This window comes from Equus caballus, chromosome 22 (genome assembly GCF_041296265.1).
Source record: "Equus caballus isolate H_3958 breed thoroughbred chromosome 22, TB-T2T, whole genome shotgun sequence".
Lineage (NCBI taxonomy): Eukaryota > Metazoa > Chordata > Mammalia > Perissodactyla > Equidae > Equus > Equus caballus.
The window spans coordinates 39,627,522-39,646,548 of NC_091705.1; the positions used below are offsets into that span (position 1 = coordinate 39,627,522).

General features: G+C 43.2%; 1 protein-coding gene across 4 annotated transcripts in view; it reads left to right on the forward strand.

The window, feature by feature from the left end:
• The window catches only part of PTPN1 (protein tyrosine phosphatase non-receptor type 1), a 62,406-nt gene that overhangs the window by 26,183 nt on the left and 17,196 nt on the right, over window positions 1–19,027 (forward strand). For 2 of the 4 annotated variants that reach the window (XM_023626744.2, XM_070246950.1), the window contains exons 2-3: window positions 13,349–13,439; window positions 16,313–16,413. In XM_023626744.2, the coding sequence (XP_023482512.1) occupies window positions 13,349–13,439; window positions 16,313–16,413 (192 nt within the window). Of the gene's footprint in view, window positions 1–4,432; window positions 4,872–13,348; window positions 13,440–16,312; window positions 16,414–19,027 lie in introns of those variants that run through there. The other 2 variants (XM_070246949.1, XM_070246951.1) reach the window with 2 other exon arrangements.

Consider the following 19,027-nt stretch of genomic DNA (forward strand, 5'->3'; position numbering starts at 1 on the left):
ACGGTCGGAAAACAGACATCCTCATAGTGACTTTTGTTCGAGTTAAGGTATTGCTGTTAGATGAAACTGTCACTAGATTTAGTGTTTCTAAAGTTCTTTGTTTATCCTGATTTTTGCAAAGTGTTTGATCCATTCGGCCCTAGGGATTTATTTTTCTTCCAGCTCAGCTTACATGTCGGCATTTTGTGAGCCTTGGGAGGAAGCGTGTCTAGCTAATTGTAATATCTATAAGGATGTTACCTCTGCAGTAGCTTCACTTATTTATGTAATAATAGTGCCCCCAGGTCTGCATCCAGCAATATGTATATAGATTTTGGTTCCTGTGTAGTTTTAGTTGTGGCATTGAGAGATTGAGCAAACCCTCTTGAGGAAGGATTTGGCATCCGTCAGCTTTCAGCAGCTTCTGAAAATTGATCATATGTTATTAGGAAAGGTTTACTACCTCCTTCCATTGTGTAGAAAATGTGTTTTTTATGTATTCAGCTCTAAGAAGGTAGCTGACCAAAAGATGATGCCACTGTTGCCCAAGGCTTATGACTGGAGAGAGGAAGGAATAGAACCCTTTAAAAAATACCCAATCTCACAAAGTTTGTTGAGGAGGTGGGAAGATGTACTGATTTAATTTGTTGAGATACTGCTACTTTATGCAGGATATTATTTGTAGTAGTTACTCCGAAAGTTGCTTTTTAATTAATTATACTTAATAAAGTAAAATTTGCTTCGATTGAAGTTAGAAAGTTACATGTCAGGTGGCTGACAGAGAGAACTTTGCTTTTTTTTTCTTTTTGACAGAACTGCTTATGAACATGGTGAACAGAAATAATTTAATGTTTTAAATTTTTTCTTGTATTTCACTGCAAGTTTATACACATAGGAATGCATACCAGATAAATATAGGGGGAAAATTTGTACCAGAGCCATCCTGCCCATTCTTTCCTTAGAGAAGAACAAAGTAACAGTATTCATTTTAACTACAGAAATACTATTGTAGGTTTTTAAAATTCCTTATATTTTAAATCTCTTGTGTTCCTCTTGATCTTTAATTTGCTAAAAAGTTGCAAAGAATGAATCTAGCCTGCATCATCTTCTCAAAAAAACAACTTTACCTAATTGTAATGGTTCATCCATCTCTGAAAAATAGTGATTTGTTTACTCTGAAATCAGAATTATCAGATGCAGCTGCGTTTTGTTAGTATTTGACTTTGGGAGAGGGAGGAGGAAGTCTCTGTAATACACAGTTTGAGCTACTGTAATATACAATCCCCAAGATTACACTCAGCATGGGGGAACCAAGCTGACTGAAACAGACAAAACCTATTCTTAGCATGGTATGAGACTTAAAGGTGGTATAATGGGTGTAGTTGAAAATTGTAGGAGAAAAAACTTCAGATGGATTAAGACTAAATGTTTTTTTAAAAAGTGATATTGCCGTACTAAGGAAGACGACTTTCTGTCATTAGAACAATAAAGGAAATTGTAGAGGAGAAGGTCAATAGGTTTGAATGCATAAAAATTTAAAACTACTTTGAAACTTAATTATACAAGTAATGCATATTTGCTATAGAAAAAATTGGAAAACAATAGAAAATGAAAATCACTCATAATCCTGCCAAGTACAGTAGCAGATCTGTTGTAATATGTTGACGGTTTTATGATCATCCTCCCACACTTAGGTTTAATTTCCCAGACGTAAAAATTTTTGAAGGTACAAACAAATAAATTGGAAAAATGGTTTCCAGTATAGACAAAGAATTGGTGGCTTTAAAATATGTAAAGAGCTTATTTGAGTGAGAAAAACACTACTCTTCTGAAAGATTGCTACGCAGAGGACAGAAAGAGACAAATGACGACACGTACATCGTCCAGCAGACCTGAGCGCCTGCTGCCCAGGTTAGGCGTCCTTGTTAAAGTGGTGCTTGTTCTGCACATAAACAGCTGTTAGAAGGGTGGGACATGTCAGACCTGTTGTCAGGCCTGGTGTTTGTATGTTTTATTCCAATATTTTGAGGCATCATCAAGATATAAGTTAAAATGTGTGGAAAACATTTTTCTTCTTTAGTTGAACTTGCAAAAATAACGTGGGAGAATGTATTTACGAATTTGAAATGGGAAAATGTTTCTTAAGCAAGATACCCCAGAAAAGCTAACAATAAAGGAAAAGATTGATAAGTTGAACCACATGGACATTAAGAACTTCTCTTTGTCAAAAGACCCCGTTAATGTTAGGTTGTTTGCAGAAGTAGCCCAAATTCCCCCCAGGCCTGTCTACATGCCCCTCTGTTTGTGACTCTTATCAAGAGGTGGAGAATCACTTTTGAATTTGTGCTTGGCCACGTGACTTGCTTTGACTAATAGGGTGTTGGTGATCATGACACAAGCAGAGGCCTAAAAAGTACTTGCAGATTGGACCTTGCCCTCTCTGGCTGCTTTTGAGAATTCTACAATGGCTACCATGTAAGCAAGCCTGGGCTAACTCACCTGTTGGATGATGAACGACATGTGGCCTCATTACTGCCATCACTCTTATCAACAGCTAGCCAAGCATCAGGTATGTGAGTGAGGCCACTGGGCTACCAGCTGACCACAAATGCATATGCGAACCCAGCCAACAACACATGGAACAGAGGCAAGCCAGCCCAGCTCAGATAGCCAACCTCTAGAATCATGAGCAAATAAGTAGTTGTGGAAAGCCCTGTGTCTTGGGGTGGTTAGATACACAAACCAAAGGACTTGTGCCCAGAATACATAAGGAACACTGCATATCATTAGGAAAAAGACAACCTAATAGAAAAAAGTGGACAAAGGGTAAATATGGTAATAATTCCAACTATTTGATGTTTCTGGAAAAGGCAAAATGATGGAGACAGTAACAAGATGAGTGGTCGCCAGGGGTTTGAGGGGAGGGAGGGAAGGATGAATAGGAACAGGCAGTGAACTATTCTGTTTAACACTGCAGTGGTGGATACGTGCCCTTACGCATTTGTCAAAACCCATGGAATGTGCCAGGCACAGAGTGGGCATTCCTCCAGAACTCTTCAAGGGCTCCCGTGGCCTGTAGCGGTGCTGTCTGCTCCGGTGTTGACATTTGTCCAGATGTCTTGTGAGCAGGTGTGATGTGTGCCACCAGTTAATGATTTTGCAATGCTCATGTGCAAAGTTACTTTAAAAAAACTAAGAGTGGCTGTGGCTGTGAAGTCATTCTCATGATACTGCTTTCACTTGCCACGTTCAGATGTGCTTTCTTGAGTAGGAATTTCAAGGAACTCTGAGTATTATATAACTTCTTAGTGGAGAAAACAGGTGGGAAGCCACAGGCCATGGGCTCACAGGGGTTTTCGTCTCTTGTAACTTCATGATAAGACTAGCATGTCTTGGCATGGTAAATAGTAAGAATTCACTAAACTGATGGCTTTAATTTTTGTCAGTAAGCCCTCTCTCGCCAAATTGGCCCAAAGAGATTTTCTCCTGAAGCCCTAAAGTTTTTAAGGCCTTTGCTGTGTGTTTAGCAGCCTCGTAAATTAGCTTCATGTCAGTAGAGCTGCATCTCACTCATGGCTTAGGGTCTAAAAAAAACAGGAGAGAAATCTGAGTATAGACCAGGTTGTCCTTAAATTGCTCATATTGTATGCTGCATGTGGCTGTATGTGTGCAGTCTGGTTCCTGTGTTCTTAGACACATTGTGCTGCTAGACCCCTTAATTTAATCCACAGGAAGAAGCAGAAAGAAAGGTGCGGGTGCAGATGGAGGTTGGGGCTTTCGAACCACTCATTCTGTCTTTTCAAGAGTGATCAGATCCCTGGTGGTGGGGAGGGGGTGTAGGTAGTGTCCAGTTGCTGAGGGACCTTAGTCCTTCTGTTTGACTGTTAATCCTCTGTAACTGTGATGAATAGTCGTGGATGTGTTTGTGAGGGTTACATGTGACAGCGCCTAGCACAGAACCAGCATCTGTTTGTCTCGCTGTCTCCCCTACTGGAACACAAGGTCCGTGATGGCAGGACTTCTCTCTTGTTCATCGTCATGTCTTTAGTGCCTGCCACATAGTCGGTGCTCGGTAAATATTTGTGTGAATTGAAGGGGCTCCTCATTGACTGTAAACCTTGCTTCCTTAACCACATACATAGAGTTCTTTGGAAAGCTGTGCAGAAGAACTTGGTCACCTGTTCCTCTCTTCCTCAAATTGTCATACTATTTTTGTGGCCTCACGAAGAACTGTTATTTTATATTGCTGTTGGGCATTGGTCGTGTCTTCCTTCTTCATCCCTGATCCCCTAAACGGTGTGTAAAAAAAGTACGTTACATCTAGAAAGTATTTAGAAAACTCATTTGGCTGATAATGCACAAAGCCTTTTCCTTGGTAACAGAATCTTGTACTGCTCTTGGAATGTTAAAGAAATTCTTAACCAAAGCTAGTTTCATTTTGACATTCTGTTTTTCTCCCATTTACACTCCTAAATTATACACAGAAGTATCATAGCAGTTTTATCAGTATGGTTCTCAGTTATTTCAGGGTAGGAAAATCATGTGGGTTCCTGAGGTCCCTCCCTGTGACCGCTGAGCTTAGGGAAATTAACCGTGGAGGGAGGAAGCTGGCGGTTGGCAGTCTGGTTCCCTGTAAGAGAGGTGTAAGCCTTCCACTTTCGGATGTCTGCCAGCTACTTGTGTCCTTAGTCAGCTGTACCACTGCCCTCCGGCAAAGTGCTAGAAGCCCAGGGTCTGGTGCACTTAGCTGTCCTTGTGGAAAGCGGAAGGTAAACAAAACAGAAGTGAAAGCAGATTCAGTTTTTTAGACTGTTCTCTTACAGGAATGGTTTTGTGGTTCTCAGCATTCGAGAAGACACTGGTTCCAATAGGTTTTATTGACATCAATTACTGTAAGTCTGATTCATTTTCTGCCTATTGATTTCTGCCCAAGGTGAAATTCATGACATTTAACAGAAAACATAAGTGATTTTAAAAAAAACAAAAGAACATAACTATTAAGGACTGTAAAAATAAGATTTAAGTCAGTGGCACTTGAAAAAGCAATTTTTATACCTCTTTGTTAACGGTTCTATTTTGTGCAAAGTAATAGAAATAAAGCTTCCAGTAGTTTACCATAATGAACTGAGAATGCTGTTTCCAAATTTATTTTGTCTGTGTTAAAGTTTTTCAGTGTCTAATACCATGTCCATAGGCTTTCACTAATGGCAAAGTTTTCTTAAAGGTAAAGTGCTCCATTTCCAGATGAATCGTATTATTGCAGCAGAAAGTGCATCAGACCTCACAGAATCAAACCAGCTATTAACCACACATACATTAAATGGCTTTTTTCTTGTAAATGATTTAGGGTCACCATCAGTGACAGTGGTCTCTTTTTATATTTTTAAGAGTTTCTTATTTTAAATGGCTGCATAACCATAGAGTTGTTAAAAAATTAAGTAAATGACAGTGTTGAAGCTCTGTTAAGCTTCCAAAAGACATTGTAATTTACTGTGAAGATTCTTTATCCTTAATATTCTGTAGCTTTACCCTGAGCCCAGTGTGTCTGGGTACTGACCTATTTGTAGACGTGTGCTGGGGCCTCTCTATCCTCTGCATCTCTAACCTGCTCCTTCATGTTTCCTGTTTCTCCAGGCTGCATTCCTCTGTCCTGGCTTTCAATTTACTCGTCCCTTGACTGTGTTCAATATAGAGTTTATCCTCTCTGTTGAGGTGTCTTTCTTTTTTTTCTTTTTTAATTTCAGCGACTGTCAATTTCATTTCCAAGATTTCTCATTTGTTCTTTCTTGTCTACGTATTCTGATTTCTCCCTGTTTTTATTCATAGCATCATTTTTATACATGATTCCTTCATTTATCCCTGATCTTTGATGTACGTATCTTTAAAGTGCCTGACAGGCTATACAGCAAATTTCATGTGGGATGGATTTATTTTTCTCATTGACTTGTTGGTTATCCTTTACAGAACTAGGTATCCTCTGTGTTGCTGGTGCTGGTGCTTGCAGGCCATTTTGAGTGGGAGGTCTTTTGTTCCTTCTCCTTCCTTCTCATTCTGGTTTTGAGCCTAGCTGTGCCTTTCTGCCTTTCTCTGTGTTTAATTGGCCATTGCCTTGTGTTCAGAGCAGAGGGTTACATCAGAGCTTGAAGTCGGTCCCACCGTCTCCACCAGGTGTTCCCCTTGCCAACTTGGGGAAGGGTATTCTATACCTCCTGTTCCTGCCCTCATGCCCTCATTTGTGGAGTTTCTGTAAAGCACTTTGATTATGCTTTTTCCCATGTCCTTTCCCAAATGTCCATAAGTGTTCTGTTAGTGATCTGTAGCTCCATCATCTTCTAGCCTCCCTCCAGACCAGTGTGCGAGATGACCCGGCACTTCCTCGGGCGCTGGCAGGGGTGATTACAGTATATCCTGCTGCCTTGAAATGTTGACCGCTTCTTTTCCTTCCTCCCCACCCCTCTCTCTTTCAGCTGCCGCATAATAGTCTTGGGTGCTGGCTTTACTTTTCAGCGTCTTTTTTTATTCAGTACATAATCATTTAAAAATTTAAACCAAAATGAGCTTGATATCATTTAGCTAAATTTTAAGCTTTTTCTTTATTATCTAAACATTGTAGTTTATCTTAAAATTAACAATATTGAGTATATGACTTCTTGCATATTGATTATATAAGTGTGTAAGTATAATAAAAATATTTCCCTGAGGTTTTTTTAGTAAATTATATTGTTCCATTAACTTCTACATATATAGGATACAGCCTTGCCTTCAACTTGAAGGACATTTGTCCTCTGACATTAATGATGTACGTATTTCTCAGAGTATACTTTGTTATACAGAAATTTTATGTTTTCATTGGTTATGAGATTTATGATTAACAAAATTTGTTTAACACGTTACTTTGAAGGTTTGGTTTCTAAAATTTTACACTAGCCAACCCTCCCCCCCATTTCTGTGTGTGTTTCTATATATATCTCCCTACTCAGCAGCGACTACCGCTAGGGTTCCAGGAAATGTGCAGCCTGTGTGTTCACTTACTGCATTTTGAATTGCTGCCTTCACTGGGCTGCTGCATTTCCCTTCAGTCTAGCTCACCCTGTCCGTTTCTAAGAGCTAGTAGCTTCCATAAAGTACTAGGTAACAGCTCAAATGATCAAATTAGGTCACCATGTGTAAAGTGGGGGGAGGGGAGCATAGAGGCTGTTGAAGGTGCTAGGGGACTTTGTAGTTCCCCGAAGTCCTAGTAAATAAAAGGTACCATTAGAGGTTTTTCTTCCTTTAGACTTTTAAAACATATCACTGTCAGAACCATTAAAAAAATAACCCTTTCTGCTTTGAATTCATGTCTTAGTAACTATTTTGGTGCTGTCTTGTCAGGTGCCTGTGTGGCCCAATTGCAAAGCAAAATAATAACTCCAATAACTTCTGTTTTTGTAACAAGTAATTGAGAAAATAGGATTGGATTGGACACTTGCTTAAACATCTTCGCTTTCAGACACATTTCTGTCCCACAGAGTGAAGCTCATTGATGGAGCACATTAAGGACTCTGAGCTCTGGGAGCCTTTAGAGCTGTTGCTTACTTAGCAAAATCAGGCTGAGGGCCTGCTGGGCCTGCTGGGCCTGGGCGGGGAGGGGTTGGAGAGGGGAGAGTCTAGGCCCTTCCTGTCAGGCTCCCAACTGCCAGCAGGGTGCTGATGCTGGCTCTATCTTATCACTTGTTACATAGTTTTAAAATGAACACTGCCCCCCCCCCCCCCCCCCCCGCACAGCAGTTAAGTTCACATGTTCTGCTTCTTGATGGCCCGGGCCCAGGGTTCACTGGTTCGGATCCCGGGTGCTGAAGAGAAGAGGGTGTTATGACCAAATGCTGTGTTTACTTTAATAAAGTGCTTACTGTAAGCATGAAAATATTTCTTTAAGACTGGGCTGGCTTTTATGCCTGTATGTTTTCAAAATAACAGAAATCTCAAAAATTGTCAACTTCTCACCCAAGGTTGACTTTTTGCCTAATTGCATTTGAGAGGTATTTGAATAATGGATGATGAGGTTTCCTGAATAAATAGAGAAATTGATTCACTCTGGGCCCTAATTCGTTCTGTTCCCAGAGCTTTATAAGTCCGTTCTCCGTTTGTATTCATTGGGAGATCATCTGTTGTCTTCTTAAACAAGTGGGGGAGGATGGGAAACGAAGAACTAGCTGTAGAAATTATTCAGGTAATGTTGGTTTCTGCCCTGCTCACTTCCTTGCCTCTTTTAAGATTTCCAGTTCAGCACATGTTTTGTTTAAACTTTCTCAGACATTTCTAGCCCAGCTAAATCGTAATTTTGAAAGAACTTGCTTTTTTTCTGTCCTGAAAATGGTTCACCGTAGAGATGATTCAGATCATTTTGGGTGCCAGATACCTATGTAAAATGACACAGTATTTGCCTGTAAGCTTTGACCAAACTTGAGCCCGTTTCAGTAGCATATTATCAGATTTCTTCTCTAGAAGAGCATGAATGTTTGACATCTCTTAAATATGATGTTTTATTCTATCACATTTCTGAAATCTACACTAAGAACAGGAAGCAGGCTCTTAAAAAGCCAGTAAAGAGCTGGCTAGCGGAAGGAGGAGGGAGGGAAAGAATCTGTTCACTGTTGGCATATTTACTTTCCCACTAGTAAAATTTCCGACTTAGTACGATCCCATCTCTGAACTGCTGAGGCACATTTGGAATGATTCTTGAAATGGTCGGGGTTTTCGTTTAGGGAATGCTTCTGGGAACCTGTTTGATGGCACGTTCATTACTTCCTTTTTGGCTTGAGTCCTAAATTTACCCAGCATTCGTCTTCTCATTGGCAGCTTTAAGGCCGTTATTTTATTTTCTCAGTGTGGAAATTTTACATACTCTCTGGGTTATTTAATCTTGATCAGCATAATAAAAGATCTTCTAGGGATGTTTTATGCTTGTGGTGCAAGTCTCCTTAAGCTTGTTCGTTCGTCAGTAATTCGCTTTTTCTACAGCTCTTGGAAAATTAGCTCACCTTTGACACAGTTTTATAATATAGAAATCTTGTATTGCTGTTATTCTGTAAAGTTTTATGCTATAGTGGTCTATTTACTTTCTTCTAAACCACTATTATTTATTTGCCTTTAATTTTAATGGTATTTTATCACTCCTCAATTTTAAGACTATAATCCTGGTATTTTATTTTCCTAAATGAAATACAAATGCTTGTATTCAGAACATGCGTATATTTCCCATATGCCATTCTAAAGTAGAGAAACTCTTAAATGAGTATATTTTATTATTTGTAAATTATACCTCACAGTTGGTTAGAAAAACTTACTGAACCACACACTTAAGATCTGTGCATTTTACTCTATGGGTATACCTTAATTTTAAAATAGTATTGTGTGAATATGTCTTACTTTCCCAATATCTTTATTAAATGACATTGCCTAGTTTGACTTTCTCTCTCTCTCTTTTTTGTTTTCGGCACCAAAAAAGTACATATTAATACTCCTTTGGCTGAATACAATCAGTTGCACACTGTTATTGATATTTTGGCCCTTATTTCCTCAGAGTGAATATTTGTTAGTTCGGTGGTTTATCCATATCAGTTATTTCTTCCATGTCAGTTGTTTCTTCCATCTTTACCCAGTCCCACCAGCGTGTTTCACCTCACGAGGCAGACCTCCCCCCTAGTGCTGAATGCTGCCAAAGAATAAGGAGAACAGCGCATTTAAGACTTGGACTTTTATTCCTTCAAGTTATTTTTCTGGCTCCGCCGCATTTACCCAAAAGCTTAATCTGGTCCATAAATGATGTGACAGGTGCGTTACTACTGGATTTTGTTTAATCTTGGGTAGGTTTGTAATCCATCGACATGCTTTTAAATTGTGAGCTCTTCTCTAGTGTGAGTCGGGAACGCCTCCCTGCCGTTTTGCAGTTTTAAATAGGTGGAATAGCAGACTGGGCGATTCTCTTTTGTTTTAATTCGAGTTGGACGTGGGCGTGGTTTCAGAAGTTCAGTAGTGCCACAGTAGGGTTAGAATCAAGTCCAGGGTGAGCTGCCGAGTGCGCTTGTGCTTGTCTCCACCCTTCTGAGGAAGACGTTGCTCTTCTGATGCGCTCGTTTACTCTTTCCCAGGGCAGCCGTCTGCTCTTCCTCCCCTTCCTGTCCTCCCAATATGTTACACTTCGTGGTTGAAACAGTGTTCCTTATTTACGTTATTTGCCTATGCACATAGTCACCGATGGTGTTGTACTGTAGTGTTTCCTTTTTAAAAATTCTCCTGTACTAATAATTGCCCTTGTTTTCGTTTGCGTAGTTTTCTTTATACCTCTTGGTAATTCTTCCCGTATCTTCTTGTGGCCTCTCAGAACAGTTTTCCACAAGGTCAGTCGGCACTGTCCAATAGAAATACAAAGCAACCCACATGTATAATTTCACCTCTTCTAGTAGCCACAGTACAAAGATAAAAAGAAGCAGATGAAACTGATAAGATAGTTTACTTAACCTAATCTGTTAACAATGTTATCTCAACAAATAATATTTAAAATATTTGAGATATTTTACTTTCCTTTTTTAGTACTGTCATCAAAATCCGATGTGTATTTTTTTTTTTTTTTTTTTTGAGGAAGATTAGCCCTGAGCTAACTACTGCCAATCCTCTTTTTGCTGAGGAAGCCTGGCCCTGAGCTAACATCCATGCCCATCTTCCTCTACTGTATACGTGGGACGCCTACCACAGCATGGCTTGCCAAGTGGTGCCATGTCCGCACCCGGGATCTGAACCGGCGAACCCTGGGCTGCCGAGAAGTGGAACGTGTGAATTTAACCACTGTGCCACCGGGCCGGCCCTCAATGTGTATTTTTGCACTTGCACAGCATCTCTTTTCAGACCAGCCACATCTCAAGTGCTCTCGATAGCCACGCGTGGCTCATGGCTGCTGCATTGGACAGAGCAGTTTCGGGTGGTGGCTCAGTTCATTGTTTGCTCGGAGACGTCTGTCCTGGAGACGGCCATGCTCCTGTCTGGGTTGCAGTCCAGAGGCCTGCCTCACGCAGCTGGCGTCTTTAGACTGCCTTTGCTTTGCTTCTCCGTTGGGTTCCTGATTTCCTGTGTTTCAGGTCTTCTCCTCATTCCTCTCTGGTAGTTTCGCTACGTCACGGGTGGTATGGTGGACGCATCTCTCTGTCAAGTCATACTGCTCTGGTCTGGCCTGCTTGCCTCCTGGGTCCGCACATAGTTGTCATCCTGGGAGCTCCTCCCTTCACAGTTCTTGTGGAAATTTCCTTTGCCTTTGCCCTCGTATCAGATTTTTTTTCTCTTGTTTATTTTATAGCTTTCTCTTTCTTGGTTTATTTCTTCCCTCAGGTGGAAGACATGCTGCCGTGGATTGCCGAGAAAAGGAGCATGGGAGGGAGAGGTTTTGAGACCTTGCACATCTGGAAGTGTTTTCCTTGTACCCTCTCACTTGATGATTATTGGGCTGGATGTAGAATTCCAGGTTGGAAGTCATTTTTCTTCACAATTTTGAAAGCATCGCTCCATTGCCATCTGCTTTCACTCAATCTGGCAAAGTCTGAAGCCGTTCTGATCACCTTATCCTTTGAAAGTGAACTCTTTCTTTTTCCTGGAAACCTGTAGGGTATTCTCTTTGAGGGGTTCTGGAGTTGCACATTAGTGTGCTTCAGTGTGGGTCTGTTGTTATCATCATGATGAGCACTTGATGGGTCTGGAAGAGTTCCTTGAATTGTTTTTTGATGTTTTCTGTCCTTGTATTTTGTTTTCCCTAATTTTCTATTATTGTGTGTGTTTTTGTTGGGGGGGGGTTGGCTTTAATTTCTGGGAGAATTCCCAGTACCTTTATCTCCTGACTCTTAATTAAGCTTATCAATTCTGCTGTCTTGTTTTCAAGTTCCAAATGACATTTTTGTTACATCCTGTTCTTAATTCATGGATACAATATCTTTTCTTATCTTTCTGAGTATATTAGTAATATATGTTTTTTAAGCTTTCTTTTCTTTGCAGTTTATTTCCTGCAAGAGGCGTTTTTCCTGTTTTATTTTTCTCGTAAATCGCTATTATATTAAAGGCTTTCCTCCTGCATCTTGCGCTCAGTGATTGCACGTGCACGATAAAGCGCAGGGGCTTACAAGGCAGCTGGAGAGCTCGGAGCAGGTGGAAGGTGCTGCCTCCTGATCTACTTTTTTCAGAAAATAAATCTCTAGATTTCTGGAGAGGCGCAAGGCAGCAGTCACCCAGCAGCACAGAGGGGTGGTAGGGGGAGGTGGGGGGGGGACCCAGCTCTTCTCAGACAGCTCCACCCCATCCCCTGCCCTGAATGCCACCTCTCCTTCCCGAGGGCAGCTCTTCTGAGCCTCGGAGGGGATTCTGCGGTGGAACCCAGGCTGGTTCTCTGCATTCTCCACTGCCGGCTTGTGATTGAGCTTTCTCAGACCTGCCAACTACTAATCAGTCTGATTTCCAGCTTCCAAAATTCTGGTGCTGTTGTCTTCTCTCCTGTTTTCCCCTCATGGGTTTGCCTTTCTTTTTTTTGTAAATGTTGTAAAATATACATTACGTAAAATTACCATTGTAACCGTTTTTAGGTGTACAGTTTAGTGGGATTAAGTATAGTCACCTTGTTGTGCAGGTTTATCTTTGAATAATAATAAAATGCAAATTAAACAGGACAGATTTTTACTGTGATCATGGTGATGTTTTAGGAGAGCAGAATGCCCTAAGTATCCCCAGTCCAGCATGAGGCGTGCTGCGCGTCTCCTGTGGTCCAGGCGCCCCCTCTCTCTGACAGTTTGGTGTAATGGGATTTGTTTACCGTCTCCTAGGAAAGCAGTTGGATAGTTTGTTGGCATAAACGTGCATTTTATCTGCTCCTAATCACTGTAGCTTTACAAAGGCTGCAGATGGAACTCCCAGGCGCGACATTCAAGGCTCTCCGAGATCTGGCCTGCCTGCCTTTGTGCTCCCGCCGGCTGGCACTGCCCCCGCCAGCCCACTCACTGTTCCTGCAAAAGGAGTGAGCTCCAGCCCCCGGGCCTTCGCTGTGCTGGCTGTTCCCGACTGAAGCGCCCCCTCCCTTGCTGTCTCCCTGCCCTCTTCCCGTCTTTCCAGCTCCCAGCCCCACGCCACTTCCTCCCACCCCAGGCCTCTGGTTGTTCCTCTTCTGGTTTCCTCCCATGACCTTGCACATGCCTCAGAGTTATCAGCCTGCTTTTCCAACACTGCCCGGCTCCCTTTGATGTCCCTTTCTGCACTGGGTCTTCCTCGGTGCCTGGCACATGGGCCACGCTCGGTTAAATGTCTGGATGAATTACTGCTGCCAGAGATTTCCAAAGAACTCTTTATCCTTGTTTTGTAGGATATCCGACATGAAGCCAGTGACTTCCCATGTAGAGTGGCCAAGCTTCCTAAGAATAAAAACCGAAACAGGTACAGAGATGTCAGTCCCTGTAAGTATTCACATCGCCATTACTGGTCTCGCTGCTTCCATTGCGTCGGTTCCTCTTGCTGCAGGGCCTCCCGGTCAGGAGCCCTGGGGCTGGTAATACATCGATAGCAGTAGAGGTTTATGACTTGATTGTTTCCTATAATAAACGCATTAGAGACTTAGAGAAATGGTTATGTTTCCACCATTGTTGAAGGGTAAGGTTTCAGTTTCTGGAAAATTCAGCTAAGTTCAAAGCACTTTTAACTTTGAGTATTTTCGTGATGAATCATTTTCCTACCAGCTGAAGCAGAGTACAGCGAGCATAATAGAAGCTTTTCTGGATGATTCAGCAACAGTGCTGTTAGACCCAGAGCAGTGTGTTGAAACGTAATGATGCCCTGCACTGGCATGAGGGGTGGGAGCCATTCACCCCTCTACTGAAGATGCAAGTCAGCTGTGCCTATTGAGTCCTCCCCACCCCACCCTACTCGCCACCGCCATCATCACTTTTCTAGCGCTTTCCTGCCATTAGCTCTCATTGTGCCTGTCAGAATTTGTATAAAGCAAGAAAAACTGGAGCTGAGTAAAGGACATGAACTTGGGCTGTCTCTTCTAAGCCACAGAGGACTTTTTGACTCACCTCCAGGGTTTTTAGACGTTGTCGCTCACTGAGGGGTTGTAGGTGCCGACATCACCCATGGCGGTGTTATCTGCTGGGGACACAGAAGATTCAGTGGGTTATTCCTCAGACAGGTGCTGCCTGCATGCCGGCTGAAGCATGCCACACCCGCGGCTGCGGCCGAGTCAGCTGTGTGTCCCACCCTGAGTTGTACAGTGCCCGGGTTCCTGGGCGGGAATAAGGATGGACCCAGACTGGGGCCAGGCAGTCTGCGTCTGCCTCCTGCCGCAGTTCCCTGCCAGGGTCACATCTCAGCCTGCTGCTTAGCACTGTGGGACTTTGGGCAGTTTGTTCTCTTCTCTGATCTTCAGTAAAACAGGAGTCACACCAATCTCAGGACTGTATGAAGATGAAATAAAATAACTTCAGCCACTCGGCCCAGTGTCTGGCTCCTAAATGTTGGCCGTGGTTGAGATGGCTGTTAACCGAAGGTACACGCCAGGCACGTCTGAAGTGCAATTCGAGGTCATCGAGCGACACCCGATAGTGCCGCAGCCGCCGGGTAGCTCGCACACTCGAGTTAGCGTGGCTGGGCTGTGGTACCTCATAGGTTTTATTTTAAAAAAAAAACCTCTCCCCAGGTGATTGTGCTGTGAGCCCTGGCCAGCTGCTCTGAGGTGGCAGGAAGGCTTGCTGTCTGTGTCTTTCACATGGTGCCAGGGGTACCCCAGGCCTCAAGCTCTGCTGTACTTACTCTGAATTAGGCAGTAATGTTGTCTTTAATATGCCTTTGCTACATTTTGATCAGTGCTCATCTAAATGATTTCATGAACCAGTTCATGAACCAGAGATAAAACAGCAGTTATTTCCAGAGAAACAGTTCCCAAACTTTTTCACCCCCAATCTCTCTCCTCATATTTGTCTTTTTCTCCCCTACCTCTACTCTCCAATAGAAAGTCATTTGCTTTTAAGCTTATGAGGGAAATGGGAGAATGGCTCCAGGTGGAAGGTGAGCTCACTGTCTCCCAGCACTTGGAGGGTGAGCTGTTCGCCCAGGCCCCTCAGTGCTGTTTGAACCCACTCGCGAAACCCACCCACGCCGGTCACATAATCTTTTTGAGATCCCTAATCTCCATGACCCACTTAAATATTATCCACGTGTTTCAATTTGTATTAACCATCTCTGATGAGAAACATTATTCCAACTGGTAGCTAATTTTCAAAAACATCTCTTTGGAATCTTTTAGAACAGAAAACCCAAAACTACTCATCCCCATGAACTTCTCCTTCCCACTGGGCTGGGGGAGAGGGTACTGTTTATGGTGGTCACCTGAGTTCATCATCCCTTGTGGTGTACCAGAAATAGGAATACCCACCTGCTCTTGTTAGGACAAGGAAGGTGGCCCCCAGGGAACCATTGCTTTTGTGACACAGTCTTAGTAAAAAAAAAAAAAGGGTGGGGTGGGCTGTGCTTTTTCGGTAACCTGGAGCAGACTTTCCAAATGAGAGTTTATTTTTAAAAACTATTCTGAAAGCTACATTTAATATACTTTAGATTTTAGATTCAGAGTTTATTTTGTCTAGTTAAACTCTCTTCTAAATATCTTTGATCATGACAGGTTCTGAATTTGAAAGATTTAGAATCAGTAAAGTATATTATACTTGAACTTTTAAAAAACCTTGTATAAAGGAATTCAGAGTAGGACTTCGCACACTGCTGTATACTTGGGTCACTTAATCTTTCCACTGTTAGACATAGGTTAGGCTGAGTTGTGATTACAAATTCTGCCTACCATAGCTCATTGGACCAACTGGAGCTCTGGGGACTAGGTAGAATTTTTGGTGGATTTTGTTTCCTTTTAAAGATTAAAGCCACTATATTTTTTACCCTATTAGAAGTCTGTGTTAGGCATTAGAGAACAGATCCTTTGACACCCTCTCCCCCAGCCTACCAAGTTGGGGGGACGGTAGTAAGTATCATAGGAAGATATGACCTAAGAACAGATTTCCCAAATAGGACATAATCCATGTTTTAGTATATTTTATCTCTGTTGCTATTTGTTGTTAAGTTTCAAACACTTCAAAAACCTTTCTGAAAATCCTAGTGATCCCCATGTTGATGACTAATCTCGGTTAAAACAGCACAGCCTCAGGGAGTGTGAACACCTTTAATGCCACTGACTCACCTTCTTTGCTTTCCCTGTGGGGTGCACTGCCTGTGTAGACCCCCAGGTCCCCCAGGATTATTAACCTCTGAGGTCTGCTTTGCCTTTCAGTTGACCATAGTCGGATTAAATTACATCAAGAAGATAACGACTACATCAATGCTAGTTTGATAAAAATGGAAGAAGCCCAGAGGAGTTACATTCTTACTCAGGTAAACGGATTGCCCGAGGTTTTTACTCCTTTTTGCCTTGCTTGATGTCACCCTGTGAGCGCTGTTATCCATGCTGCAAACAAAACCCGCCACACCCTTGCGAAGGTCAGGTTCAGACAACGCAGGAAAGCAACAAGGAAGGAAAAAATCTTCTTCAGAGACTCTCTTTGGTTATGACACTAGTCTTTTCTGGGAAGTATGACATTACTGGGCTTACAGAAAACAGCATTAAGGTTCCAGAATTGCCTGTGGTCTATGGATGGAGGCAGCAGACCCATGGCTAGAGAAGGCCTGTGCCTGTATCTGCTCTGTAAGGATTCGCCACAGAGCGTCGAGTGCCTCGCACGGATGCCTGAAAGGGTGAGTGGGAGGTCAGGAACAGTTGCCCAGGTGCCATTCAGAATTCCTGGGCATGGTCCTCATTCTTTGGCCCAGAAAAAAAGCATCATTAGATTACAAGAACAAACATGCAACATCCTTTAAAAGTCCCATTGGCTTTTGGCATCTTTGTGGGGAAAAAATCGTAAAAGTGGTATAATAATTGACCTTCTTATGAAATACTTACTGGTATATGACCCAAAGACCATGAGTATCTGAGAATGGGGATAAACGAGTTTCTTTTTAATTAATTTTCTCACGTCTTAATCTGTTACCTGTAAGTTGTTCTGAAGAGTCTAAATTTCTCTCTTTTTTAAATCATAATTTTTGTTTTCTTATTCCACATCAGTTTGGGTTATAGGGTGATTTGAACATTATCATTGTGCTTAATATTTGGAGATGAAAGTGATGATGAAGCCAGAAAGCACTGTGAGCAAAGGCTGCTCTGGGGCAGGGGTCTAGATCAGGGCATGTCCACGTGGCCCTTCTTCTCCGCCCCTTTCTGTCCTGTCCCCAGCTCCTCTCCCTCCATGACCACAGTCGGCCCAGGAGGCTCCCAGGCAAGGTATAGGACGTCAGCCATGCTGTGTTCAGTCCTGGGGGCCATTGAGTCAACTCTTGGTATACGAATAAGGGGCAGGCCTTTACCAGGCCCTCAGCCCACGGTCTTCCCAGCACTTCCGGGTGGCCTTGGGTGGAATAAGGATGAAGATCCCTGGTGGAGGCAAGCTGCTGGGAAGAGGTTGAGGCAAAAGTGGCTTCTTGAGAACTTCTCTTTTCGGAAGAGTCAAGTCTTACTTCCTGATTTCAGCCACTCAACTTTGGTGTGGGGTCAGGAAACCCGAAGCAGAGAGAAGCAAGGTGTGTGAAGTCCAGGGAAGCCGTAGGAAAGTCATGGAGCCCTTTACACCACTGCCCCTGACCCCTGCCCTGGGACTGACTTGGCACGTCGGAAGTTCTGTCTGTCTTCTCAGGTGGTTCCACACGTGGATCTGGCTGCTCTCGTGGCCTCCCTTTACCCTAGGATTTACGAAAGGAGTCAAAGCAGCCTGACCCCCAAGTTGTAGCCCTGGACAGTATGACTGAAACATTTTCCAAGACACAAAAGCAAGAAAGCCCTGCCTATTTTTTATTTTCATTGTGTTCATGATGTAAGTCTGTAGTCTCACTCTTTGAAGCCAGAGGTGTAGCAGCATAGAGGGTAATGTCAGAGGTGCTGCCTTCTCCTACCCCGTGAAGTGTTGGCTAAGTCTGTGTGTGTCCTTTTAGATCTTATGTGATTTTTAATTCCTCAGGCCCGTTCTAAACTGGGGTGATGTTGGGGAGTAGGGCAGGTGACAGTCCAGTAACTGCTGAGAGTCACAGCTGTGGGAGGGCCGGTGACAGGGCCCATGTGATTCCTGCCTTCCAGGAGCCATTTTTCTGTTAACTGGGGGGAAAGGGATGCACACGTAACCCCTGTTGTCTGGGTCCCTGCTGCACACATGTGTAGAGTGTGGACTTGTTGGCTCAGGCAGCGAGTCCAAGATGAGTTCAGGGAAGAAAGTGGGGAGGCGCTGAGGGCTCTGCGGTCGAGGGAAGTGTGGGGAGGCTCAGAGGGAAACGCTGTCCACAATAAGGAGAACTGAGAGGAAACGAGGTGAGAATGGAAACCATTCTAGAAGTGGTGCTGGCTGGGGGAGGGGACACGCTCTGATGTGTGGGTGATAGATGATGTCCCTTCCAGGCAGCACTGAAAGGTGAGAGAAGCTCAAGGCATCCATACCCCTTGTATCCACTGAACATCTCTGCCCATCGCCAGGTGGGCTGGAGTGAGAGGACCAGCTGCTCGGCATGTGCCCCGCCATGCCCTGGCAATACCATACTCCTTGGGCAGCCTGACTGACCATTTGTGTGTCCACATCTCTGATGTCCCATGGTCCAAGGATGAAGGCTGTCTATGGTCAAGGTCGCCATTATTAATAGTAATAATAATAGCTAACATTGTATTCGGTGTTTACTGTGTTCCAGGTACTGTGGTAAGGCCTTTATATGTATGAACATAGTTAATTTTCAAAACCCTCTGAGTAGGGGCTATGATTAGTCAAGGGAGATGGGTGGAGAAAGTGAGGCATGGAGAGGTGAAGTGACTTGTCCAAGGTCACACAGATGATAAGTGATTGGAGCTGGGACTTGCATGCCAGAAGTGTCGCTGTTGATCATTTCCCCATCCTGCCTCTCGCCGGCCCCTGGTAGT